At 36.7% G+C, this 27899-nt stretch overlaps 1 protein-coding gene across 2 annotated transcripts in view; it reads right to left on the bottom strand.

Annotated features, from left to right (window-relative positions):
- Positions 1–27899, bottom strand: part of ScsbetaG (Succinyl-coenzyme A synthetase beta subunit, GDP-forming) — a 260513-nt gene that overhangs the window by 159227 nt on the left and 73387 nt on the right. For both annotated transcript variants that reach the window (XR_016550662.1, XM_090415888.1), the window contains exon 5: positions 23202–23354. Coding sequence is in view for 1 of the 2 variants with exons in the window: in XM_090415888.1 (XP_090272014.1) it covers positions 23202–23354 (153 nt within the window). In the remaining variant the exon portion in view is untranslated. The remainder of the gene's footprint in view (positions 1–23201; positions 23355–27899) is intronic.

Genomic DNA, 27899 nt, shown 5'->3' with positions numbered 1-27899 from the left:
TGGAGCTGCATCTATATTAAAACCTACAGGGCTTTTAAAAATTAAGTTTTACTAATTAAAAATTTATTATATTAGAAGAGGATTAATCTGACATAGCATTCATGACATTCATCTCACTAACTTGTCATGCATATTACAGTTTTTTTTTTTAATTCATTTTTATTTATTTAATTTTTAATTCTTATCACTTTGTCGCCCGGTTACACAACTATAGTTGTGTAACTGGGCGACACTCCAACTGGCATGAAATTCTGTCATGTTGTACTATCATTTTACAGAATACAATTTGGTCAGCTAAATTCCAAATTTCCAGCCCATCCATGTTCATTCAATATCCAGATACCTAACAGGATGCACTACGAGAAGATGAGCATTGGACATTAGCTCAGAAGCCTCAGTCAGTTTCTGCATTCCTTAAAAGGCTACATGGAGGTCTCCTCAAATTTCTACAGCTGTGACCCTTAATCCTTAGGGTTTGGGGGAGCAGACCAAATGACAGTTTTTCTAATAGGCCTTTGTGCCAAACTCAGTCAGAAGCCTTGGGGATATTAAGAGCAATCACACGAGATTTGCCAAACCTTTCCAAGGTGTTTGTCCAGAGATGGGTGATGTAGGTTATTAGATACCCTGTTGATCGACAGTGGGAGAATCTATACTGACGGTCATTTATTACATGAGAAAATTGGGTTAAGAAGGTAAGGATCTGTCACCCCTTCTTAGGAATTGTATATGGGTTAGTTTCCAGGCTACAGGATAGATATTATACAAGAGTGGTCTGAAAAGTTCTTGGCCTCGACCATAGATGGCAACACTATTGGTAAGATTTTTTTTCTAAGTTGGTACATCTGTCATAAGCATCGATGTGAAATTGCAAGTCATTCTATTAAGTAGTTTGTTTTATACAGCTGTCTGAAACAAAAGTGTTGTGAAATGAATAAAATTGATTATCGTGCAGTTATAAAATTCTTTGTAAAAGAAGGTTTAACGCCAAAAGAAATTCATTCGAAGTTCATAAAAGTTTATGGACACTCTTCTCCTTCATTTTCGACAATTAAGAAATGGGCTGCCGAGTTTAAATGTGGATGTACCAGCCATGAAGATGATCCACCTGAAGGACGTACACAAAGTGTAGCAACACCACAAATCATTGATCAAGTGCACGATATATTGGATGACCGGTGAGTCAAATGAAAACCTCTGAACAGTGCTTGGAGCATTTTAACAAGAATAAAACTGATTTTGTGCGTCAATTTATTACTATCAACGAGACTTGGATTCACCATTACACATCAGAATCCAAACAGCGGTCAAAGCAGTGGACAGAAATTGGTTGTTCAGTACCAAAGAAGACAAAGTCGGTTCCATCAGCCTTCTATCTCTTCCCAAAACTAAAACTCTTCCTCGCTAGTCAGCATTTTTCTTCAAATCAAGACGTGATTGCAGCTGCAGAGGGGTATTTTGCAGATCTTACTGAGAACCACTACAGGAGGATAATGGCACTGGAATAAATGTATTAGTCTTAAGGGAGATTATGTTGAAAAATAAAAATAATTTTAAAATTTTAATTCGTTTTTTTCATTGTTAGGCGAAGAACTTTCAGACCACCCTCGTAGATAAGGAAAGGAATAATAAAGTGTAAATAGGTGGCATAAAGTGTGGAAGTCAGCTCTGGGCACACACCATTAGAAAAACTGGAGGAATGCCATCAGGGCCAGGAGATTTTTTTCTATCCAGTTTGAGCAAATTTTTTCTGATCTCTTTCTGGTGAAAAATCAAATGCAGCATTGAGTGTTGATGTTTGGAATGGTTAGGGGACATTTACCATGATCAACTATGCAACAGTTGGAGAAGTAGGAAGCCAGGAGGTTGGGTTTTTCTGTGGGTGATGATGCAATAGTACCATCTGGGTGTAATAATGGTGGAAGTAATGTTGGGCATTAGGTATGGCCAATTAGCTTTGGCTAGAGCCCAAAACGCATGGCTGCTGTTTGGACAAGATGCAAGTTTCCTGCTTTTAGCTCTCTCAAAATCAGGTTTCAATGTGGTGATAATTTTTTTTTTTTTTTTTGCAGCCATTCCAGGCTTTGGTGTGGGATATATAGGAAGGAGTTTTGGATGCAAGCCAGTTGTGGTATGACTGACTCTTCCTTTGTACAGCTTGGGTACACCTGTGGGTGAACCAAGTCTTAGATAGGGGATGAGAATTTAGGGTGGAGCAAGGAATAAATGTTTCCATGCTGATGGGTATTATTTTGGTGATTCTTTCTGGACATAGGTTTGGTTTTGGTGACTGGAAACAGTAATCTGACTAAGGAAATGAGGAGTAGAAGTTGTGAAGATCGTCCCACTTGGCTTTTTGGTAATGCCATACAATGCATAGATGTGTTTGTGTTGCTTCATGGGGAAAGAGATGTGCACTGCATTATGGTCTGAGCTGCCCACAGGGCAGATAACATTCACAGTATACTCGGATGGGTCACTGGTGAGGAAGAGGTCCAAAGTGTTTGGGGGAGTGGTTGGGATTGTTTGGTATTCTGGTGGACATGTGGACAATTTGTGTGAGCTCATCTGTAATTACAAAAGTCTTGGCCTCTTTACTTGTGCAGTCCCCGAAAAGGATGACTTCACTGTTTGGAGAGTTGGAGTGGAGAAAATCAACATTAAAGGAAAGGTGATTGAAGAGTTCAGAGTGGTTGTTGGCATTATGAGAGCAGTAGAGACAGCACATGAATTTGGTAGAATGGGGCAGGATAATTTTTAGCCAAAGGAGGTTAAAACTGGGAGATTCCAGGTTGGATACTCTCTCTCTCTCCAGCATGGTATATCAGAGCAAATATATGCACAGACACATTTGAGGCATGGGAAAACAGAGATGAGTAGTGTTTAAGGAGGTTGAGATTTAAGTTTCTGTCAAGAAGAATATGCGAGGTTTTGCAGAGTGAAGGTAGAAGTGAACACCATTAAGGTTAGAACTGAGGCTGCTTATATTTGTAAAATGGATTTGGAAGGTTCAACGAAGTTCAATTTTGGCCACTTGAATTCCACACTGTGCATAGGTCAGATTTGGCCAGGCTCATACATATGATGCAGGGCTGGTGCCTTCTGACTTGCTGTTCATGGCTGATCAGCTTGTTGGGATATTGCAGGTCACTTTTATTATGCACAGGAAATTTGTTCCGTCTCTCTGTGTGATCATGGACCCGAATGATGACACCTGAAGATGTTCTTGGGATTAAAATAGCACTGTTCAGCAAGCCTGCAAATGTCACCATTTAGCGTTGTGTCGGTTTTTGAATGGAAGTTTAGGATAATAGCATTGCACTTCTTATTTTCTGCCTTGATCGTGTCTTGAACTGATGAAGCAATGAGATCGTGAAACTTGCTGGCATTGTCTGCGATAGGCATGTCATCTTCGATATGATAATCAGGGATTGCTTTGAGCTTTTTTTTTTATTGTGTCAATTTTCCAGGAAAAGGTTTCATCAAGTATGATAAGATGCTGTTCCAGGCTATCCTTGCACTTGCTGATGTTTAGGACTTATTTAATGGTGGGAAGGCACAGGGAAAACAGAAAAATGGCTGGCTGAGGTTACTTAGGAGCTTCAGTGCTGGTTCTTTGATTTTGGCACAATTAGCAAGAGCCCACTGGCAACAAAAATTGCAATGTAAACTCTTTTTCTTTTCTGTAATGTCTAATTTGCAGCATCAGCATTTTAAATCGTCAAGAGTTCTATCTGTGGCAGTAAGACTGATAATGCTTTGTTGTCGCCGCCGCCATCTTTGCTTCATGCTGCAGGCATGGCTACACATTGGCTGCTAACACTTGTTGCGATTAATATTAAAATAAGGGAAAACTTTCTTCTTGAAATGCTTAGACTACTTACAGTTGGTTTAGCTACCTTTAGTCCCTTGATAACTCTTGCTGTATTTGCTTCTGGAGCAAAGGATAAAGCGAAATCACTTTTGAAAAGTTATAACAGAGCACAATTTCTAAGTTACACAATCTGAGATCAAGTTTGCATTATTATTAATTAATTTGATATACCTGAGTATTTTTGAAGGTAGGAATGGTATAATAATTAATACAAAACATGAAGACTAAACTGATATAGTAAGAGAATTTTAACTCATAGGGTGGAATACAGAGGACATATTTCCATTGGACATATTAGATTATCATGGAGAGAGAGAGCATTTTTTCAGTCATACTATGTTTTAGTATAAGTGAAACAGTGCTGCTCATAATAAGTAATTTATATCTTCATTTTCATAAAAATTTACTGATCATTTCAAATGAAAAAAGCAGTTTATGTACAAATTATAAAAATGCAGGTTTAATTTTCTCTACATAAACTAAACTATAAACTCAAGTAAGATAAAATAAATTAAAAACGGTAGTAAATATATCTCATCTAATGACATCTCAGATAGTTGCAAAAAAAAAAAAAAAATTGAAATGTCCAACTTTTTTTTTAACTATACAATCTCTGAAATTTGGAAAATATAGTCAACTCTCACTATAGCAAACTCACAAGAGACCACAGGAATAGTTTATTCTGATAGATAGCTTACTTTTGTGAATTTTTTTTAGCATAAAACATTGCACATATAGGAGTTTGGCAGGACTTTTGAGTGGTTAATTATATTGTATTTGCTGCAGTGAGAGTCAAATGTAATTGTTTCTTAAATTGCTTAAACTAAAAATTCAGCATAATCAGACTAAAATGAAGTGAAGACAAACCTATCTCTGTAGATGCCTCTACATGTTACACATGCAACTGCTGTGACCAACCACTACTAACTATAGCTGTTTGTTATTTGCTTAAGGTTATCTAAGAAACTCAGTAGCATAGAAAGGCTCAAGCTAAGTATGAATGGAGGACGTTAAGGAATGCCTTCATCCAGCAGAGGACAAAAAAGGCTGCTGATGATGATGATGAAGAAATTCATCCCAAGTGGACTAAAACTGTATCATTCTCCTCAGATACTTATACAGGTCAACATCATTTAACTGTTTTAGATAAAATTTGGAATATAGTTTTTTTTTTATACTGCAGACCCTGGACAATTCCTGCATAACTAGACCAAAATGGAGTGTGTGATGATCAAGGAGAGAAAGACAGATAAAAGAGGGAAGGGAAGAGAAGAGAAGAAAAGAAAAATGTCACAGATATCATTACAGATTACACTGATCAACTTCTGATCATTTATTTCTGGACTGTTCTACCTAATGTATTTATCTATCTATCTATATATATATTATATATATATATATATTTTTTTAAATATATTTTACAAGTAAAAAGTGAGCCAAGTATTGAGATAACAGAAGGTTAGCTTCAATTTACAAGCAGGTAATTGAATGCCATTATTGTTTTAATTATAGTGAATGTGAATTCTCATCCAAAATTCAAGCACTAGCATAATAGTCATTATAGCAAAATCAATAGAAATGGCTTGTTCTAGTGGTAGTATGCTATAATGAATTTCTTTTAGCATAGCAATGTACCCATAGAGTTTTAGTCAGGGAGTGAAAGAGCTTGTTATAACAGTGTGTGCTGTGGTGAGAGTCCAACAGTAACACCGTTTGGCAACTCCTATAGATAGAGATTACCTTGCTAATGCTTCTGCCTGGTATCTCCACTTGGGCCTGGCTCCCACTGAAGAGACCTCAATAAAGGTCGAAACTAATCTGGGTAGTGGCCCTTCCCTTAATGCATAACATTATACATATCTGCAAGGAGATGTGTTTTGTATTATGGGAGATACTGAGATAGGAGTGATGTTTTCTTGCTCCACCTTTGCAACGAGTTGCTCGGTGTTGTACCACCTTACCTTAGTCCTGAAGATACTTTCAGGCGCAAACTTTGTTTGCTCACACTTGGATAAAGGATTAAACTAAATTTATTATATAATGTGGCAGGCTTCCTGATGTTCTTGACATAACAATACTACAAAATATTGTACATCAATATCAAATAAGTGCAATGGATGATCTCAGCTCTGAACACAGCCAGTTTTACTCCAACTGAGCTCACAACATGAAAATATCCATTAGGTTCCCAACTGTCAACTGGGCAAAACTAACAACCACTCTACACAAATCTGTTGACCCAGTTCTAACCACTAACTCAAAGTAAAAAATGAACAACTTAATTTTGAGGTTGGAAAAGCAGATAACAACTATATCAACAGCTGCCATTGCCATGCACAAACTCCAACCAACTTCCAGATGAGATTAAAAACCTGATCCATGAAAAGAAGCACCAATACCATAGAATGTTGACCTATGAACAAAGTTTGATATGCACTTAAAAAATATCGAAATCAACAGCAGGAGACAAAACTTCAGTCCCTTAAACACAGAGGACCAGATGCTATGGAAAATGACGAAAGCCCTAAACAAACTGTAAATGTTTTCCCACCCAACCATAGTGAATATGGTGTGGTTTACTGTGATGCAGACAAAGTTGAAGCTTCTACCAACAGCCTAGAGAAGAAGGCTACAAAGCAGATCTACACTTTATAAATAAAGTGTATGTTGTATGCTAAAATGCACAAAAGTATGTAAACCTCATTCAACCAACATCTCCTGCTAAGGTACACAGAATCATTACCAAACTTAAGAATAAGAAAGCACCAGGCCCAGATGGGATTTCTAACAAAATCAAATGCTTTTCACATAAACAATAATGCACACAGATGCTATTAATGCAATATTAAGATATCACTACTTCCCAGCACAATGGAAAGTAACTGATGTAATCTTAATCTCAAAACCAGGAAAAGTAGCACAATTCCCCAAAAACCATTGCCCAATTAGCCTGCTTTCCTCAGCCCAGGACCAGAAGGTTATACTAACAAGACTATAGGAAGACATTAAAGAATTAAATCTCATCCTTGATGATCAATTTGGATTCTAGGGGAACAACTCCACCAAACAAGTTCTCAGAACTGTGGAAAACATCTGTGCTGGCAGGGCAATCTTCCATCCCATGCACATTTTCCACCACAACAGCCCCTACGTGCAGATGATACTGTAACAATGGTATAATCCTTCCAATCTATATTAGCAACTGAAAAACTGCAAAATGTAATCTCAGAACTACACATACTTGCCACTGAATTAGAAACCTTTATGCAGATGCATGTAAACATCACTTATACACCATGTATGCAAAATACTTGGTTGTTAGAACACATCACCATGTGTTCTAAGCAACTGTTTAAGAATGCTGCTAGTTGGCAATCATTAATAGTGTTGATCACAATAGAAAAAACAAAGGATCTTTTGGAGTTCAATAAACGTCTTATTATGGGTGCCCTTGTGGCTGGAGCAATGATTTTGAAAACAGCAGAGCTGACTGGTTTCTCATAAGCTGAGATATCCCAGGTGTTTAATAAGTAGTAAAATAGCCGACATTGCTTGTATAAGAGGCGTAACTGGGTCCTAAGATGGTCTGTTGGGAACAAGATCCCATTCATCTGAGAAGGCTTGTATGGAGACAACACTTCTTTGTGCAGCAATTAACTGGGAGGGAGGGGAGGCAACAGGAAAAGTAGCACAATTCCTTCAATTAAATTGTGAGGATCAGTATTGGCAGCCACATGCCTATACAGAAACCAAAAAATACAAAAAGTTTCTAATGTAGTGGCCAGTATGTGTAGAACAATGGTTCAATAAATGGCAAATGATGTCAACATAGCCAAGAACACTGCAGTATTATTCATAAGATGAGTATCCATGAAAGGTGAGGTGTTATGTTTGGCATCCTCATTCCATGGCAACCAGTAGCAAAATAGTTAGGGATACAACTAGATAAAGGGCTTTGCTTCACAAATCATACATGTGCAGCCCTTCTCCGGTACTACCTAGGTTTTTATCTCCCACTACTTCAAATAAAAGATTTACAATGAATACAAAGATTTACACTGTCTATAAATTGCCAAGATTTGCGAGTCTCATCCTCATTGGTGGGAAGCAGTAGCATGCTGTCTCCCTGTCCCATTTTTCCTTAAATATCTCTCTCTCTCAGATCTCCTCATGTCTGAGAACTCGTGACCTTCCTGATGATGTTTCACCATTTCTTTCTCCCCTGTGCTTCTCTTATTGCCTTGTTCTAGTTTGATTCTTGATTCTTGAAATGGGTGGACAAATTATCCACCCATTTTCCTTCATCTAAAGATAAACGCTCAACCTTATCTCTACCTAGTGTGTGTGTATCAAGTTCCTTGTAATTGTAATCTTTCCTACTTTGAACAAACTGGACGTAGAAAAAAGAATTCAAAAGCATCAGTCATCAATTCAACACAACAAACCTGAGAAATCTGGATTAGCTCAGCATGGATTAAAAACAAGCCACAACATCCTTTGGTCCAAGACTCTCCTCCTACACAGATGTCGCTACAAATTTGAATGTTTATTTAAAGAAAGTGTGGAGGCCTTACTTCAACATCCTAACTTGAATCATAATGACTGTATATCTATATCAAAAATTTGGGAAAGTTTAATCAGGATAACACATTAATTTTTTTTTTTTTGTAAATTTCCTATATTAGTCTAATGTTATTTAAGATTATTATACGAATTTCTGAATTAATATCTTTAATTATGACTTTAAAAATGTTTACTCTTCTAATACTTAGCGATATGACATCACGCGGCTTGTTCTTGTTCGATAGAACAAGTTTTAAAAAACAAAGTGGAACAAACAATTGATCATTCACACAACGGCTTGTTGTGTGAATGATCAACTGTTTGTATTCCACTTTATTTTTTAAAACTATTCCTATGTAGCCACTGAAGATGGTCTATATTTGCCAAATATAGACCATCTTCAATTTAATTTGCCAAATATTTCAGACCGAAATATCATCATCATCATCATCAAATTCCTGCCATGTACCCTCAAGGGGTGTACAGGATATGACAGTACTACATGAAAAAATTACATCATTACTAACTTCCTATCTACAATTTTCCTCCAAATCAGTCTGTTACTTGTCAAGACTCCAACATTATCAGATCTTATATTTCTATCGTCTAAGGCACTTTGTACCGTATCAATCCACCTATATCTTGGTCTTCCTCTGGGTCATTTTCCTGCCAACCTGGCAGAGAACACTTGTTTTAGACCGAAATATTTGGCAAATTAAACATTATTCTTGTGCAAACGTGTATATATTTCTAATCATTATGTCACAAGTATCATTAAAAAATCAAATGGGAAAGTTTGTAAGTATATCCACATGGGTAGGTTTTTTTGCAAACTAAGAAAGAAAGAGTGCCATTGGGATGTGCTATCAGTGTCCAGAGAGGAGAGACTACTGTTTTCTTTTCCTAAATTGAACTGGATTCTGGGACACTAACTGTTCAAGTGGAGAAGGAAAAGAGAAGGAAAAAAGTTTTTAATGTGTCTAAGCCAAGAGGCCAAATGGAAAAAAATCCTCGATGTATCTTAGCTATGCAACATGAAATGGGAGAGGCATTGCACACAAAGAAGAAGAACTTGATAAACAACTAAACCAAGCTAACATAAAGATATGTATAGTAACAGAAACAAAGAAAAAACAAAAAGGTACAAAAGAAACAAACAACTATATACAAATCTACAGTGGGGTAAAAAAAGAAGAAAGAGCAAAAGCAGGTATCATGATTATGGTACATAAATCCCTAAAGAACAATATTGCATAATTAGACTCAAGACATTAAGAGGCCACATAACAATAATTGGTGCATATGCACCAGAAGAGGGAAAAGAAGAAAATAGTAATATATTTTATAAAGAATTACAGAATGCCATAGATAAAACAAACAAAACTGACTATTTACTGCTAGCAGGAGATTTAAATGCCAGAATAGGAAACAAAAAATACAAAACAAACATAGGTAAATTTGGCGAAGATACGTGTAATCAAAATGGTCACAGATTGTGCGATTTTGTCATTTAAAATAATATGAGAATAATGAATTCAATGTTTAAACACAAGGAAATACATAAATATACTTGGTCAGACAGAGGATACAAATCAGTAATTGACTACGTTATCACAAATTTTAAATTAGCGGAGTTAATTTTAGACATAAGAGCATATCGAGGCTTTGAATTAAACTCTGATCATTATATGGTATCAGCAAAAATTCATTTTAAACCAAAGTGGCTAAAAACACATAGAATTGAAAATTCTTACCAGCCAAGCAACAAAATTTCTTCATTACAGGATCCTCAAGTTAGACAACAATATCAAAAATGCACAAACTTAAAAACAGAAACCACACGTGAATCAAGTGACATAGAAGATCAATGGGAAAATTTGAAACAAATTCTTACAAAAGCAGCAACAGAAACCTTAGGAATAAAGCACAAATGGATTAGAAAAATAGGACGATGAGACTGGAACAAAGAAATAGAAAATATAATAAAAACCATAAAGGACAGTTACCAGAAATGGCTAAATTCCAAAACAATAGAAGCAGAAATAGAGTATAAAAGAAATAGTGCAATTGCGAAACGAGAAGTAAGGAAAAAACATAGAGAAAGATGGAACAATTTTGTAACAGAACTAGAAAAGGATTTATTTAAGCCACAACCCAAAACCTATAAAGTAATAAAATACATGAATAAAGAAATAAAAGAAAAGATAAAAATACAAACAATAGATTTAGAAAAATGGATGACCTATTTGCAAAATCTCTGGACAGATGAGAACAATGAAATAAAATTTTATAAGACAAAGAATGACCTAACATAAAATATCACAATGTTAGAACTGAAAATATAATAAAGAAGATGAAAAATAGGAAAACACCAGGATAAGACAATATAAATATAGAACTATACAAAAATGCAGGTGAAAAATTTAATGAAAGACTTATGAAATTTTTTAATATGGTTTGGATGTCTGTAAAAACTCCTAACTCTTGGAAAAAAAGCACTGGTTATCCCAATCTATAAAAAAGGAAATAAAGACAATTGCAATAATTATAGGGGAATTAGCCTGCTTAATACAGGATATAAAATATATGCAGGAATATTAAAAGAGAAACTAAGCAGCATTGTAGAAGACAAATTACTAGAAGAACAAAATGGTTTCCAAAAAGGCCGATCCTGCATAGATCCAATTTTTACTTTAAAATTATTAATAGAAAAGAGAAGAGAATTTCAAAAAGAAACACATGTGGCCTTTACTGATTATGAAAAAGCCTTTGACAAAATTAGTAGACAAAACTTGTTTAAAATATTAACCGATTTAAACATACCAAATCAAACTTTTACAATCTATTCAAGAAATATATACAGGAAATAAAATAACAGTTAAATTAGAACACATCTCAGAATAGAAAGATGTATCAAGAGGAGTACGACAAGGATGTACCCTCTCACCTCTGCTTTACATTAACAATCTGGAAAAGCATAACCCATTTCGTATACAAATGACCCTGCAAATGAAGATAGATACACTACTATTTGCAGATGATCAAATAGTATTAGCTACATCAGAAGATGACTGACTTACAAAGATCATTAAAATCATTAAATGATATCTCAAAGCAATATAATATGACAATATCTAAAAAAAACACAAAAATAATGGCATTCAAAGGAGAAAACCCAATAAGAAGTAAAATAGTGATAGATAATAAAATACTAGAACAAGTAAACACTTTCAGATACTTGGGATGTGATCTATCATACGAAAAAGATATAGACACTAAAATATCACTCTTTGTCAAAGTAAATGGCATAATAAATAATATATTCAAGCCATCCCTAGTACAAAAACAAACTAGAATCAGACTATATAATGTCTTCCCAAAACCAACTCTACTATATGGAAGTGAAACATGGACCATGAAAAGAAAAGATGAAAAACAAATTCAAACAGCAGAAATGAAGTTCCTCAGAAAAACAGCTGGATATACCAAGTGAGACCACAAAACAAATGAAGAAATCTTACAATCCCTGAAAATAAAATCAATTAATTACTACATAAGACAGTATAAACAAAAATGGCTAGAACATTTAAATCGAATGGACAACAGCAGACTTCCAAAAATATTATACAGATACAAAATAAGTGGAAAAAGAAGAATCGGAAGACCAAGAAAGAGATAGCATGAGACCGGAAGAGGCCACTTGGCCCAAATTACATGTTAGGAAGAAGAAGAAGAGAAGTACCTTAACTATACAGAAGGTTTGATAATGGCTATGTATCAAGAGCATGTTTTTGAAAATACTCCATACAGAAATTGGCTACAGGATAAAAGAGGGAAGAGCCCATGGCTTTACCCTCTATCTGTTTATATATGGTGTCAGGCCAAGTAAAGTAAATGGTATGGATGGCAAAACTGAACAGATTAATGTGGTGGGAAGGGGGTATATAAAGTTTCAGTGTCAGACAAAGGAAATACTAGTTAACCTCTTTGTTTACTAGTATCTCACTATTATTAACAACAGCACCCATGGCTTTACCCTCCATCTGTTTATATATGGTGTCAGGCCAAGTAAAGTAAATGGTATGGATGGCAAAACTGAACAGATTAATGTGGTGGGAAGGGGGTATATAAAGTTTCAGTGTCAGACAAAGGCGATACTAGTTAACCTCTTTGTTTACTAGTATCTCACTATTATTAACATGTGACCTCTATGGAGTCAGAGACTATCATGGGAAGTACACACTATTGCACACAATGCTCATCCAACTGTGCCTTAAACGGTTGGATTCAATGTGTGAAGAATTCTCACACATGTGGAAAGACTTATGTGTTCACAGTATGTGTTATTTATTTTCAAGGTACTGATGACAACACAGAATAATAAGAAAATAATATTTATTTTCTATGAATATCTATAAATAATACTTATTTGCTGATACTTTGCTGGCATTATATCCAGCATCTTCAGAGGACAAAAACAGTTTGTCACTGTATACGAAATAACAACAATTTTGTATAACAGTGGACTAGTTTAAAAAATTGTAACCGACAACACAAGGAACTAAAGTCCTAATTAGGTGCCATCTTTGTTGGAAAAAGAGAGAGAGAACAAATATTAATTAGATCTTAAAATGACTGTCTCCCAGATTTTTGGCAAATTTATACAGCCATGCTTGTTGAGGTTTGGAGTATGTTTTAAAGCTTCTGTTGATTCCAAAAACAATCTCTGTGACCTATAATGATTTCTATGTATCACTTTTGTTTTCTTCCAATTGATTCTGTGTGAAGTAGTATCCAAGGCATGGTCTGCCAGACCTGACTAACCATGATGATAGTAGTGCCAGATGTATTTTTTATGTTCACTAAGGCAGATGTCAACAGTTCTTCCTGTCTGTCCATAGTAAGCCTGGTTACAAGAACAGGACACTTCATAAACTCCTGGATGTGATAAAAAAGAAAGAATTTGTCCTTAGGTGAATGAATGAAAGTTGCCAATTTGACATTAGGTTTAAATACGGTGCATAGCTGATATTTACTGCGCACTCTACACCTCTGTCCAAAAAGAAACTGAACTTTTTCGAAAACAGAAGAAACTAGTGCCGCCACCTGTTGTATCTTTTTGTTGTCAAAAGTGGCAACCTTCATTAGTGTTGTGTCAACTGTTTATGACATTTGTTTCATTAGAAGCCGAGTTATAATGCCAAGAGTGACAGTGTGTTTTGACGAATGGTCGGAAAATGAGTTTCAAACAGAGAGAGAGATGCGATTGACTTTTGTTTTAAACTTAGTAAATGTTTTACTGAAATGCATCAAATGCTTCAAAAAGCACATGGTGATGAATGCTTATCCCGTGCTCAAGTTTACGAGTGGTTTAAGCAATTTCAAAGTGGTCATGAGACGCTTGAGGACGACGAAAAGCCGGGCCATCCAAAAACTAGACTGAGCGAAATTAACATCCAAAACGTGCACGATTTCATCAAAGAAAACCCGAAATCGTCCATGAGATTGATTGAAGATAAATTGAGGATTCCAAAATCAATTGTGCACAATATTTTGAACTAGAGTTTGTGCCTTTGTAAATTGAATTCGTGATTTGTTCCCCACAAATTGACCGACGACCAAAAAATGTATCGAATTGAACACTGCAAGGACCTCATTAAAACTGCTTGTAAAGACTCAATCTTCCTTGAAATGATCGTATGATCGTTACTGGTAACGAAACGTGGTGCTTTGAGTATGAGACTGAAACAAAGTGCCAGAGTGCTGAGTGGAGACCACCAGAAGAGGGGCATCCGAAAAAAAGTCGCTTGAAGAAGTCAAAGGTAAAGACAATGCTGATTTGTTTCTATGATTCCAAGGGCATTATCCATAAAGAATTCGTTTCGCCTGGCCAAACGGTCAATGGCGAATAAGGCATGAATATCGTGACGAGTGACCGTTCGTCAAAACACATTGTCACTCTTGGCACTATAACTCAGCTTCTAATGAAACAAATATCATAAACAGTTGACACAACACTAATGAAGGCTGCTGCTTTCGACAACAAAAAGATACAACAGGTAGCGCCACAATTTTCTTATATTTTCGAAAAGTTCAGTTTCTTTTTGGACAGAGGGTGTAGATATCTTTGTAGATGTATGTTGAATGTATGGGGTGGTAACAGTTTTGCTGTCGTCTTGTGTGGTAGGCAATGGAGGGGATTTCTGGGAAGCATTTAGTAGCAGTCTGGGGAGAAAGGTGGGAGCCCAACTGCTGTTCCATCTAGTTATTTGTATATCTTCACTTTCTTTTATCTTACATGGAAAATATACAACTTGAGCTATCCCTTTCTTCCCCTTTAGCCAATTTCTACATAGAACACTTGGAAAAGTTAGATATGAATATATATCTAACTAGCCAAACCACTGTCAAACCAGTGGTTTGGCTACGCTATGTTGATGATGCGTTTGCTATTTGGCCACATGGTCCAGACACACTGGATACATTTTTAGTGTATTTAAATAGTCAACACTTAAAATCCACTTCATAATGGAACAGGAAGCTAATAACATGTGTGAACACTAATCACTAATGATTCACTAATCACATGGATTCCAGATAGCTCCTTTCTCTGTTTATAGAAAACCCACACATGCAGGAAGATATTTACACAAACAGTCACCATCACCAGCTCAACAGTATGGTATCCTAAAAACACTAACTCACAGAGCTAGAGCTATTTGTTCCAATGACAATGCTCTTACTGCTGAACTCACTTGTGTTACACCTTCTTAGCAAATGGCTATAATCTCCACAGGATAGAAAAAATACTAAATGCTCCCCCAGAAATCCCCCTCCATTGCCTACCACAGAAGACCGCAGCAAAACTGTTTAAATATCAGCTACACACTATATTTAAACCTTATGTCAAATTGGCAATTCTCATCCATTCACCTAAGGACAAACTCTCTTCTTTATCACATACAGGAGTTTATGAAGTGCTCTGTTCTTGTGATCAGACTTACTATGGGCAGACAGGGAGAAATGTTGACATCTGCCTTAGTGAACATAAAAAATACATCCAGCACTATCATTATGGCAATTCGGGTCTTGGATACCACTTCATACAGGATCAATTGGAAAAAAACAAAAAAGTGATACACAGAAGTCATTATAGGTTACAGAGATTGTTTTTGGAATCAACAGAAACTTTAAAACATACTCCAAACCTCAATAAGTATGGGTGTATAAATTTACCAAAAATCTGGGAGACAGTCATTTTAAGATCTAATTAATATTTGATTTCTCTCTTTTTTCCAATGTGCCTAATTAGGACTTTAGTTCCTTGTGTTGTCCATTTACAATTTTTTAAACTAGTCCCACTGTTATACCAAATTGTTGTTGTTTTGTGTAGTGCGACAAACTGTTTTTGTCCTGTGAAGATGCTGGATATAATACCAAAAAATAAATATTATTTTCTTATCATTCTGTATTATCATCAATACTGTGTTGATGATAACAGTAGTGTTACCTTGTTTGTGCTTCAGACAAAAGAAGCCCCAGAGAGGAATCACAGGCAACATGAAGCTAATAAGGCATCCAAAGGTTTCCAAGCCTCCTGGACTACTCACAATTATGATGAATACAAAACATAAAAAGTTCCATGTCGGCTCAATCGTTGCCCGGAATAACAAGGATTGCGTTGCTTGTTTAGATGGAGGGCAAACTTCGAAAAATATGTTACAGTCCCCTAATCAACACTACCTTAAGATATGTTCCCTAAACACAGAAGGGCTATCCAAATCCAAAGCCATCAGCAAAATAGCAAAGATAATGCAATTGACGTCTTGGCTCTCCAGGAAACCCCATGTGCCTGACACAGCCCTCAATAGATTAAAGATCCCAGGACTAATTCTCATGTCTTATAACTGCCATCTCAAGCATGACCTAGCAACCTACATCTGGCCTGGTCTCAAGGATATAACCCAAAGTGTTCCTGATACAGAATACTCCATAGGTATTAAAGTTCAAAATACCACCATCCACAATGTCTACAAACCCCCATCGCAATCTCAGCCCGATCAGATCAGATGGGGATATACCTCTAACAACCGGGATGGAAATACTCTAGTTAACTGGATGAATACATATAACCTGTATTTGAATTATGATGCCAAGCAGGATGGCACTCTTCACTCAGCCAGATGGAACAGAACCTACACCCCAGATCTGTGCATAGTCACTAAAGACTCCGAAGACCACCCTCTTCCATCAACAAGAACCATCCTCAACAGATTCCCTAATAGTCAACATCCGTCCTACATTACTAGAGATAAGAACATCAATCCCAGTCATCAGCGGAACACAAATCGCTAGATGGAATCTCCGCAGGTCCAACTGGACTGCATTTCAAAAACAAATCGATCAAACCATTAGAGCAATTCCACCTACTCCTAATTGCTATCCTAGATTTGTTAAACTACTCAAATCTACAGCAAAAGCCTCTATCCCTAGAGGCTACAGAAAACAATATATTCCATGTTGGAGTAGAGAAAGTGAGGCGCTCCTAGCCAAATATGAGGAAACTGAAGATCCAACTGTTGCTAAGGAGCTCATATCAACCCTGGATAAAAGCAGAAAGGAAAGATGGATCTCAACCATCAACGAACTTGATTTCGTCACATCTAGTCGGAGAAGCTGGTCACTTCTGAGAATAGGTGGAGCAGAGCCAACGACACACAAAACAACAGAGATAACTCCTGATCAAATAGCTAACCATTTATTGAAAACCTCCAAGATTCATCCCAGCTCTACCAGGAAAATTGCTGTACAATCTTCCATCAGACAAATCCTGAAGACGGAACCCGAGCTTCCTGAACTCGTATGCCCAGTATCTCGGGAAGAGGTACAAATAGCCTTAAAACTCACCAAGAATGGCAAAGCTGCAGGGGTGGATGGTGTCCTCCCTGAGTTCCTAAAACACCTTGGTCAACATGGCTGGCCGCCTTTTTTCTCAGAAATTATCATGACTGGGAAACTGCCAAAGCTGTGGCAGAAAGCCAAAATAATTGCTGTGCCAAAGCCAGGGAAAGATCCAAATGATGTGAAAAACCTACGACCTATCTCCTTGCTTTGCACCACCTTTAAGCTCTTTGAAAGAATTCTCCTTAAAAGAATTTCACCACTCATCGAAAGAACTCTCCTGACTGAACAAGCTGGCTTCAGACCAGGAAGAAGTTGCTGTGACCAGGTCCTGAGATCTCAAATTGAAGCAGGCTTCCAGAAGAAACTTAAATCTGGAGCCACTTTTATTGACCTAACATCAGCTTATGATAATGTCTGGATCAGGGGCCTCCTCCAAAAACTAGGGGATATTGTAAAGTGCAAAAAAAACATTACAACTTTTTGAATCTATTCTCTCAAACAGAAAGATCCGGGTCCATATTTGACCAAAAAAGAGCAGGCCCAGATTCCTTCACAACGGTCTTCCTTAGGGCTCTGCATTATCCCCTTTACTTTTTAACATGTATGTGTATGATCTACCTCATACCAGATCAAGCAAGTATATGTACACCGATGACCTAGCAATCTTACATCAATCCACCTCCTTTGCCAACCTAGAATCAACTTTGAATACAGACCTGAACACCCTGGAAGAGTACTTCAAGCAGTGGTACTTGAAGCCAAATCCAACAAAAACAGTGTCCTCAGTATTTCACCTGTACAATGCAGAGGCAAATCGAAAACTCAACCTTTCTTTCTGTGGAAAATGGTGGAACACGAGCCTCACCCAAAATACTTTGGAGTGAGCCTGGACAGAAGCCTAACCTATAAAAGGCACATCTTCAATCTCTCCAATAAAATTAAAACCAGAAACAATATATCATTTCAAGGCTTGCTGGAACAACCTGGGGTTGTGGTGCAGAAGTCCTAAGGTCATCTGCACTAGCCCTCGCATTCTCTGTAGCAGAATATTGTGCCCCTGTCTAGGAAAGAAGTGCATACACTAACATTATAGACACCCAGCTAAACTCTACCATGCACACGATTAGTGGGACAGTGAGAAACACCCCTCTCTCCTGGCTGCCTGTACTATCTAATATTGCTCCACCAAACATACGGAGAAGACAAGCCTCGATTAAGGAATTTAATAAAGCAATGAGCAATTCACTCCTGCCCCTGCACCAGACTCTCATAAATCCACCTAGTCTTCACCTCAAATCTAGAAAGCCTCTCTGGTCCATGGACGAACTCTCTTCAGCTGCGCTGCCATCAGTATCTGACATATGGAGAGAACACTGGTCTAACAATCTCCCAACAAACGGCTTCCCGGTAAAACATTCCTGTGCTCCGCAGCCTAGTTTTGCTCTTCCTAGGAAGATTTGGTCATCAATAAACAGGATCAAAACTAATCTGGGCAGAGATGTGGCTACCTTCTACATAAATGGGGGGCTGTTAGATCACCCTTGTTGTGATTGTTCGCCCGTGGCTCAGACGATTACTCATATTGTGTATGAGTGTCCAAGGCACCAATTTCATGGTGGTGGCTTATAGGACATCCACAAGGTGATGGATGAAGCCTTGGATTGGCTTTCCAGACTGGACCTTAACCTGTAGTTGGTATGGTCGTAGTGGTGGTGGTTATGGAGGAAACAGAAGATCACGGTCCCGTCTCACCACGAAGACGTTATTCTCGTGGTCACTCTCATAGCCCTTGTCATAGTATCAGCAGAATGCCTCCTCATGTTAGAAGATGATAATGCAATGTGAAATGGGCCTCCTCTAATGGATCAAGTTTCTTGCACAAGACATAGCTGCTCTCTAATTAAACCTCGAATACAGCTACATTTATGTCGTGAAGTGTTGTGAGAACATGCAGCCTTGTTATACTTGGTGCAGCAGGACGATAATTGCCCCTGGCTTGATTCTGACAAGTTATTTTTGCTTTATTTTAATCAAAAAAGAAAGACTTAGAAAACAGGTTGTGCTTTTTATGTAATGAACTTTTATATGTTAAGATTTTTATCATTTGTTTCTGGAAATTGCGATTGTACTTTTCACTTGCCAGTTTCATGTAGTAATAAGCATAAATAAATAAATAAATACCGTGAAAATAAATAATGATTCAATGTGTCTACATTCACAACACACTCAGGCAATGCATTCCACCCACCAACCATTCTCCATGCAAAGAAATGCTCCTTACTCCTCTAGTCACACTCTCCTTATACAGTTTCTAATGGTGGCCTCTTATTCCCCCCACTCTATGAAAAATCTCTTCAATGTCAACCTGATAACAACCAGTGACTAGCTTATATGTCTCAATCATATCCCCCTCCCCTCTTTATCTTATTCACAAGGCTTTGCAACTTACATTCTCACAATCTGTTCTTTACTCCACATTCCACTGACCACCTTTGTGAATCTTCTCTGGACTGTTTTCTCACCAGGTTTTCTCCATGAAAACTGGTGACCATATCTGTGAACAATAATCCATGTGAGGCCTGATGAAGGTCATATACAATGGCATCACAACCTCTTTATTTTTGCATGTTAGGATCCTCCACATATAAGTGTTGCTATAAACCAAATTTTGAATTAGACTTGAAGTGAATAGAATTTTTTTACATATGAAGAAGTATGGCCAGGAGAGTTAAAAATTACCTAACTTTTTGGTTAGTTTAAAAGAGAAGTTAGTAGCATGAACTGTGGGGGGTAGAAGAGAGTTATTGGGTTCATGAGTTTAAGCAAACCATATATCTGGGGAGGGGAACTAAAATTTTTAAATTTTTCATGTGACATTTATAAGAAGTCTTTTTAATATTTTTTCCTGGGAATTAGTAGTCAAACTAGCCATTTATTAGTGGTGCAGTCTCTGAGCAACACATTCATTTCCTGATTATAATCACTGGCACTGAGAATTACAGTTTACTCTTATCAGTTCTAGTAATTATTATATTTTTGTCTTTGCATAATGTAGGGAGAGTGTAGAATTTGCTGTAGGAAAAATTTCTTTTAGGTGGTAACATTGGCATCACAATGTTAGCTATGCCAATATTGATGTGGTTGGCAATCTTTGTAGGCAAATTGGATACTCTGCTTTATGCTTTATGGGTTCTAACATTGGACCCCACATGGTGTCCAATGTTAGAACCTGATGAGGTGCTACTGCAAAGTTGTGGCTGAGGCTAGGGATTCTGATGGCTATTCTGTTGAGTCTTTTTGACAATAGGTTTGCAGCAACTTGAAGAGGCTGACTCTCAGAGAAAAAGACCTATGAAGGGTGTCATCTTTTTTTAAATTCTTTTAAGGCAGATATTAGGGAGAGAATACTCCAAAGTTCCAAGTTAAGAACAGAAAAGAGTTCATTTTAAAGAGAGATAATAAAAATATTAATAGCATAAAAGTTACTACAAGTGGCAGTGATCTGTTCTCAAAGTAATGTGTTGTATTTATTTCGTTAAACCTAATTATGTGCTTTAACCAGCATTTAAGTCATAATACCCATTTCCTACTCAAATCATCTGGTAGAATTTGACCTTCTGGCTAGGTTGTTTGAATTATGCAATATAGTCACTATGAAACTTTTAATATATATTTGAGATGCCCTGACTGAATAAGATCTATTCTAGCTACTTCAGGTTTCTGATAATCTTACTACCTCAAGTGTTGATCATGAATGTTGATCATTAAGAAAGGTTAGCAAAACAGGTATGTGATACCAAGAAAAAGATCCGGAAGGATACCACGATTTAGATGAACTGATTCAGTCAGAAGTGATTTAGAAGACCAAAATTTTAGATATAACAATATTGGAGTGTTAATAAGTAACAGATTAATTTGGAGAAAAATTGCCAATAGATTAGTAATAATACAAACTTAATCATGCAGTACTGTCATAATAGCATGTATGTACATGTCAGGAAATCAATGATGATGATAATGCTGATCAAGTACACCTATCTGCATTTCTCTTGGACATTTTCCTGCCCTTCTGTTCATTACTAATCTCATTTAACAATTTTCCAAGGTTTTTTTTTTTTATATTATTTATTTTTTTATGAAAATCTAACCCATGTTGTGCAGTTTATTTTTTTCCTGCAGCATGGTGGTCAAGTCACCTCAGACCTCCAGCAGGGTGGTAACATTTTGTGATGAATTTCACACTTCTACCTCAAGACATTTATAAGCACCCATGCCAAATGTGGGATTTTGAATCTGCAGCATGCAGGACAGAGCAGAAACACTATCCACTTAAGCCAACCAGTAGAGTGAAAAATTCCATGCATCCAGAACATCTTTATCTTTAGTTTGTATGCCATTCTTATGATCTCTGATGCTTTTAATGGCACTCTTTTTTCCATTTCTAAGCTATTTTTTCATTTTCTGTAAGTTATTTTGCTGCCTGTGTGATATTTATCTTTTCCAAATTCATTTCAAACACTTATTATGACTTTTGTTCACATACTTTTACACACAGCTTTCTTATTTTTTTTTCTTAACCTTGTCTAACTGCACATGATGAAATACTTAACACATACTATGATTTTTTTTTTCTTTTTCAGGCCTGCATCTGATTTTTCTATCCTTGAAGGCAATTTTACCATATATCCTTCTAAAAGAATGAGCCAGTATTTCTTCAGATATTGCCAGCAATACTTATACACTGGAATATACAGTTTGCTTCTAAAAGATGTACAACTCCCTTTAAATCTTTTATTGGTCATATTTTTCTTTTTCACCTGATAATCCCTCCCCCATTCAAATGTTGGTAATTATTTTTAATTCTCCAGTACACTTGTATCCTGAACCAGTATAATAAAGATACGAATGTTATCAATAATGTAATTAATAAGATTTTTCTTATTTCTTGTGTGTTCTTTTATGCACATCTTTATGATGGAAAACGATGTTAGTACAGACCAATCCATGTCTTCCTATTCTGTTAAGTTTTTCTTTATGTTGACTGCCCTTTCTAAGAAACCTGAAAAATTCCTCTACTTCTTCATACTAGAACCTTTATTAGTAATTAATTTGTACATTATATTAACATGTATCATTAATAAGCATGATGCTATTTTCTGGCACTTGTGCTGATAAGATAGAATTGAAATGAAGAAATTTAATATTATAGTCAATTATTAACTTCGCTACTTCTAGCAAAGCAGAATGTAATAAGTAATAACAGTATCTGTCAAATGTTACCATTTGACAGATACTGTTAAGTTTTAATTAAGTAAATTAGCCGTCTGAGTGGTTAGCCTAGTAGCTATGCGCTTCGCAACCATATGCCTGGGAAAGGAGTGTCCTAGGTTCGATTCATGTCAACAATGTGAGGAGCTAAGGATCTCTCTCAGCCACATTCAAGTTAACCCGGTCTTGGGTATGGACAGCAAGGTCCCCCCCCCCCCCCAGTTCATCTGGGGTTTTTCATCCTGCAAGCAGGCAAACCGGCCTAGTGAATACAGGCTACATTCATAGGATACAGTAATTAATCCCTCATTAGGAGGGCTCAACCAGTCCTAAGGGGCAGTCGAAGAATGGGGGGGAATCCCACATGAATAAATAAATGAAGTCAATTGAGTTTACTACTCTTTATTTTGTCATAATGATTTGACAATTTTCTGTATGTATTTTGTTCACTTTAGTATCTTACTAAAAATAGCAGAAGCAGCAACCATTCTTGATTATTAAAACTATAAACACACAAAAGTAATAGCTTTCAGCAAAACAATATGCCACCAAATTAAACAACAACAACAACAATGAATCAATTATAATTGACCTTATATATCAGTTGTGGGGTTTTTTCTGCAACTTCTTCAATATCTACTCCACCTGCAGGACTAGCAACTACAAGAGGACCACTAGTTTCCCTATCCATAAGAATAGCAAAATATGTTTCTCTGGTGATATCCAATGCTTCAGCGATCATTACCTAAATATAATTTATTTATTTTTTTGACAAACTTGTTTTACAAAATCTATATTATAGAAAATCAAGAAAAATTCATTTCAAGTGTTAAAGGACAATTAAAAATTATAAATTATATGAAGTATAGGAAACCTAAAATAGAATACAATCACCGTTTAGTTTTGATTAGGAATATTAAAAAGAAAATTCTTACTGGCCATTTTATATAAAAGCATATACCATATTTTTCGATAGATTAAAGCACAGATTATCTATACAAAAAAAGTCTAAATTCGTTAAAAATGAACATGCGCAGCATACATTTGAAAGGTATGAGAGGTAAATCAAATGTAATAACAAAACTAAGGTAGAAGTATTACTTAATAGTTATTGAACATTACACTATTCAAATCCAAAAAATTCTTCATCAGACTCAATATTGAAAGAATCAATTGCATTAAAAATTTTGTTTGGTATTTCTTCAGCTTCATAATCATTGTCACCGGACACCACTGCATTCCCTTGTGCTTTAATGAAGCCATTTCTAACACAGTTTTCACTTACAGCAGCCCAACTTTCTACAATCCATGTAACTATATTTTTATATGACGTTCTTTTCATCTGCCCTGTTTTGTTATATTCATGGATGCCATTCATCATCCAGTCTTCCCACTTAGCCCACAAATTGTCTTTGAATGGTTTATTTACTGCAAGATCAAGGGGTTGGAGTTTTTTTTGTTAAACCACCTGGAATGACAGCCAATTTGGAATACTTGCAACTGTTTTAACTTCTGCTGTCCTCTGTGCCCTACATGAATCCAACACTAACAAAGACTTTGTGTTGAAAAATGACATTTTTCTCTTTCCCCACCCATTCTCCAACCAAAATTTCATAACCTCGGATTTTATCCAACCTTTATCATTAGCAGTAACAATAAAATCTTTGGAATCACAACCTTTTGGAATAGTCTTTCTTTTGAAAATCACCATCGGTGGCAGTTTGGAACCATCTGCAGTTATGCAGAGAACCACAGTAAAGTTTTTCGTGCCCTGTTGTAGCAACTGAAACCTCTTTTGCTCCCTTCATATTCACAGTCCTAGAACTAGGCATGTCAAAACTTATGAGAACCTCATCCATATTCCCAAAGTGACAAGCATCAACCCCCACACAAGTTTTCTCTCAGAAAAAAACGAAATTTAGCTACTTTCGCTTCCCAGTCGCATGGCAAATTTTGTCCAGCACTAGTGGAGGAGTGCACACTTAAATTGTTTCTCTTCATAAATCCAAAAACCTAAGATGGGTAGGCCTTGAAATTTTTACATTATCGTTTTGCGCAATTCTTTTCGATTCCTGCAACACATGGACAGTAGATAGTCTCATACCTTTAGCTCTTTCACTAACAACCCAATCAAACAGTTTTTTATCTATGGTTTGCCACAAGTGCCTTCTAAACCTCACAGCACGTTTCCTCATATGTAAACATTTCAGGACTGTTTCAGCCTTTCGCCATTCACGAACACTACTTTCTCCACCACTGAACAATCTACCAGCTTCATGATTCCCTTTTTTCTTTGCTACTTCTACCACTTCAAGCTTGAACTGCGCTGCGTAGGATTTTCTCCGAGAAGTACTTCTGTCTTCCATGGGTAATTCAGATCTAATAACAATGAAACTAGTTACAAGAGAACGATTACTAGCAACGCACGTGCTTTTAAAGAATTCCTCCGTCCACTGTCTCTGCTCCCTAGCTCTACTGCTAGTTGGCGCATGAGCGTTATCTATACATCAAAAGGAGTGATGAAAATGTTGGGGGTGCACGTTATACATTAGGTGAGCATTATGTATCGAAAAATACAGTATATTAACTGTTAAGAAATCAACTTGAATTCATATTTTCATATACGAGTTGCCAAAAGGTGTCACACCTAATTATTAAAATACTCTGGATTAGAGATAGTTGTTGGAAGTTTTTCACTTGGTTTAATCCTTTATCCAAGTGTTTTAAAGTTTGCGCCTGAAATATAAGGATATGTGCTTTGCATTGTGGGATACTGGGGCAGGCGATGTGAAGTCATTAGCTTCTATATACGAGTTGACCTAGTCCTGATTATATTTCCTTCACAAACTTTGTTTGCTTACACTTGGATAAGGATTAAACCAAGTATATAATTTCTTGGTATCTTTAATTCAACTTGAATTCAGTTTAATAAAATAAATAAAAAATCCAATGGCAAATGCTTCTTGTTAAAATGAATGTATGTTACTGGCCAAATTGGTCTTGGCAGATAAAAACAAAAAAGAAATGAAACTGGACAAGTGATAACAATTGAATAATCCTTTGATGTTCTCATTGCTTTTTTTTTTTTTTTCATTTATTTTATTTAATTGCTATCAGGTCCCTTCCACAAAAACAATTCTTTGAACCACTCAAATTATACATTCATACTTGATTGCATAAGTTTCTGCAGTTTAGCAGTTCTGTAGATAGTTTCTAGTATTGAGATCACATGTTTAAGATAATTAATGAGTTGAATAAAATATAACCCTAGAAGTTTTGTAATCTGTCAGATTTATGTCAGGGGGTATTAGAAAAAGCAGTACACACTAGAAACAATTAATTACACATATTAGATGTTATCAGAACTTCACATTTCATATATATAAATAAAGAACCAGAATAAAAACATTAATTACTGTACATGTGTTGGAACAATGCTGGTTGCTGCTGTCATGTTCTGGAGTAGCGTCGTGGCCTAGGTCTGTGGCAGTTAGATTTTTAATGAAAGCAGACCAAACTTGGTGTAGGATTACGCCTGATTTTTGTTACATTGTGTGTGGGGATCCACAGCATTTCAGAGGCCTTCCTTAAATTTTCTTGTAAAAATATAAGGCATTTTTGTTTGTTGCCTGTGTTACTAGATGGCCTGTGGTAGGTGTATGGGATACCAAACCTGATCATAATTGTTTTACAATTATGATTACAATTATGGCATCCACCCTACAAGTCGGGAGGCAAGCCTATATACAGCTTAAAAAAAAAGTGATATATGTCTAACTTCAAACTATTGACCTATTGCTCTCACCTCAATGTGGAGAAGGTCATCAATAGTCAACTTCTTCAACACCTGGAAAATTGTCATCTAATCAGTGATTACCAATATCAATTTTGACAATTAAGAGCCTGAGCTGATTGCCTCACTTACATCACCCATCTCTGGACAGGTCATAGAATAGTTTGGAGAAACCAGTGTTGTTGCATTTGACATTTCTGAGACATTGAGGACTTCTCAGTGAACTGAATCTTATGGAGTGACTTCCTCCCTTTGTAATTGGATTTGCCAGTTTTCTGATAGTTCATTGCATGTAATGGTGACAGGTGCTCTCTCTCTCTTCAGATTTTCCTATTAATGCATCTATGGACATTACTTTCCATCTGTCCAGTTAGTTACTCTGTAGAAATCTCAAATCCACCCAAACTTGAAAAACTACTCTCATATTTGGGGTGGTGCACCTAAAACCTCTCTAAAAATTGTTGATGTTATTCAGAAGTTTGGTTGTTTGATCAGCCTCTTTCTCTCCGACTTTCTTCAGCCACTGTCTCATAGGCAGTTTTCTGCGGTATTTTCATGGGTAATGTTCAGCAGAATTGACATCCATCATGACACCATTTCTCCAAATATTACGATCTCCAGCTCTTCAAAAAGAATGTCAAAAGATTACTTTGCTTTGTACCTCAGCTCACAGCTGGCATTTATTCGGTATAAACTTTGTGGACTCACACATGTGGCAAGTGATATACAGAGTGGTTCAAAATTCCACGTACAAACTTTGAGGGGAGGTAGAGAACATCAAAATCAACCATATTCACATAGAAAAGCATGATCGGAAATGCCACCCGAAAGTGATAGGTGCCTGTTTGCCAGCACTCCAGGTGAGCAATTGGGGCTTCCTCATTCAAGCTTTCAATGTTGTATGAAGAACACGTGCCATTTTACGAATGCTGAGATGGTAGACATGTACCTCATTTACGGGTTAGCTGACAGTAATGGACGAGCCGTTGTATGAATGTATCACGAAAGGTACCCAAACAGATGTGTACTGCATCACCAAATGTTTGCGCATTTGCATCAGAATTTGTATGACTATGGATCATTCAGGGATCGCAGGCATGATAGTGGGCGGCCACGATTAACACGAAATCCCACCATGGAAGGCGTGTTGCATGCAATGGACAATAATCCAGAGACAAGAACACGTGCCGTTGCCTCTACTATAGGAGTATCTCGATCCAGTTTATTGCGCGTTTTGCACTCTGAGTCCTTACATCCATTTCATCTGCAACGGGTCCAGTAACTGATGGCCGAAGATTATCCTCGATGTGTAGAATTCGCGCAGTGGTTTCTGCAGAAAAGTGCCGTAGACCAGAATTTTCCAACTTGTGTTTTGTTCACGGATGAAGCTTCATTTACCCACGAAGGGATCTTTAATCACCACAATGCTCATGTGTGGGCCTACGAGAACCCACACGCTGTGCGATCACATGCTGCACAACAACGCTTCGCCATTAA

Source organism: Typopeltis vanoorti, chromosome 3, assembly GCF_054136105.1.
Source record: "Typopeltis vanoorti isolate ZY-2024b chromosome 3, IOZ_Tvanoo_1.0, whole genome shotgun sequence".
In the NCBI taxonomy this organism is placed as follows: domain Eukaryota; kingdom Metazoa; phylum Arthropoda; class Arachnida; order Uropygi; family Thelyphonidae; genus Typopeltis; species Typopeltis vanoorti.
Note: the sequence above shows the minus strand (reverse complement) of the source record. Positions and strands in the feature narration are given on the sequence as shown.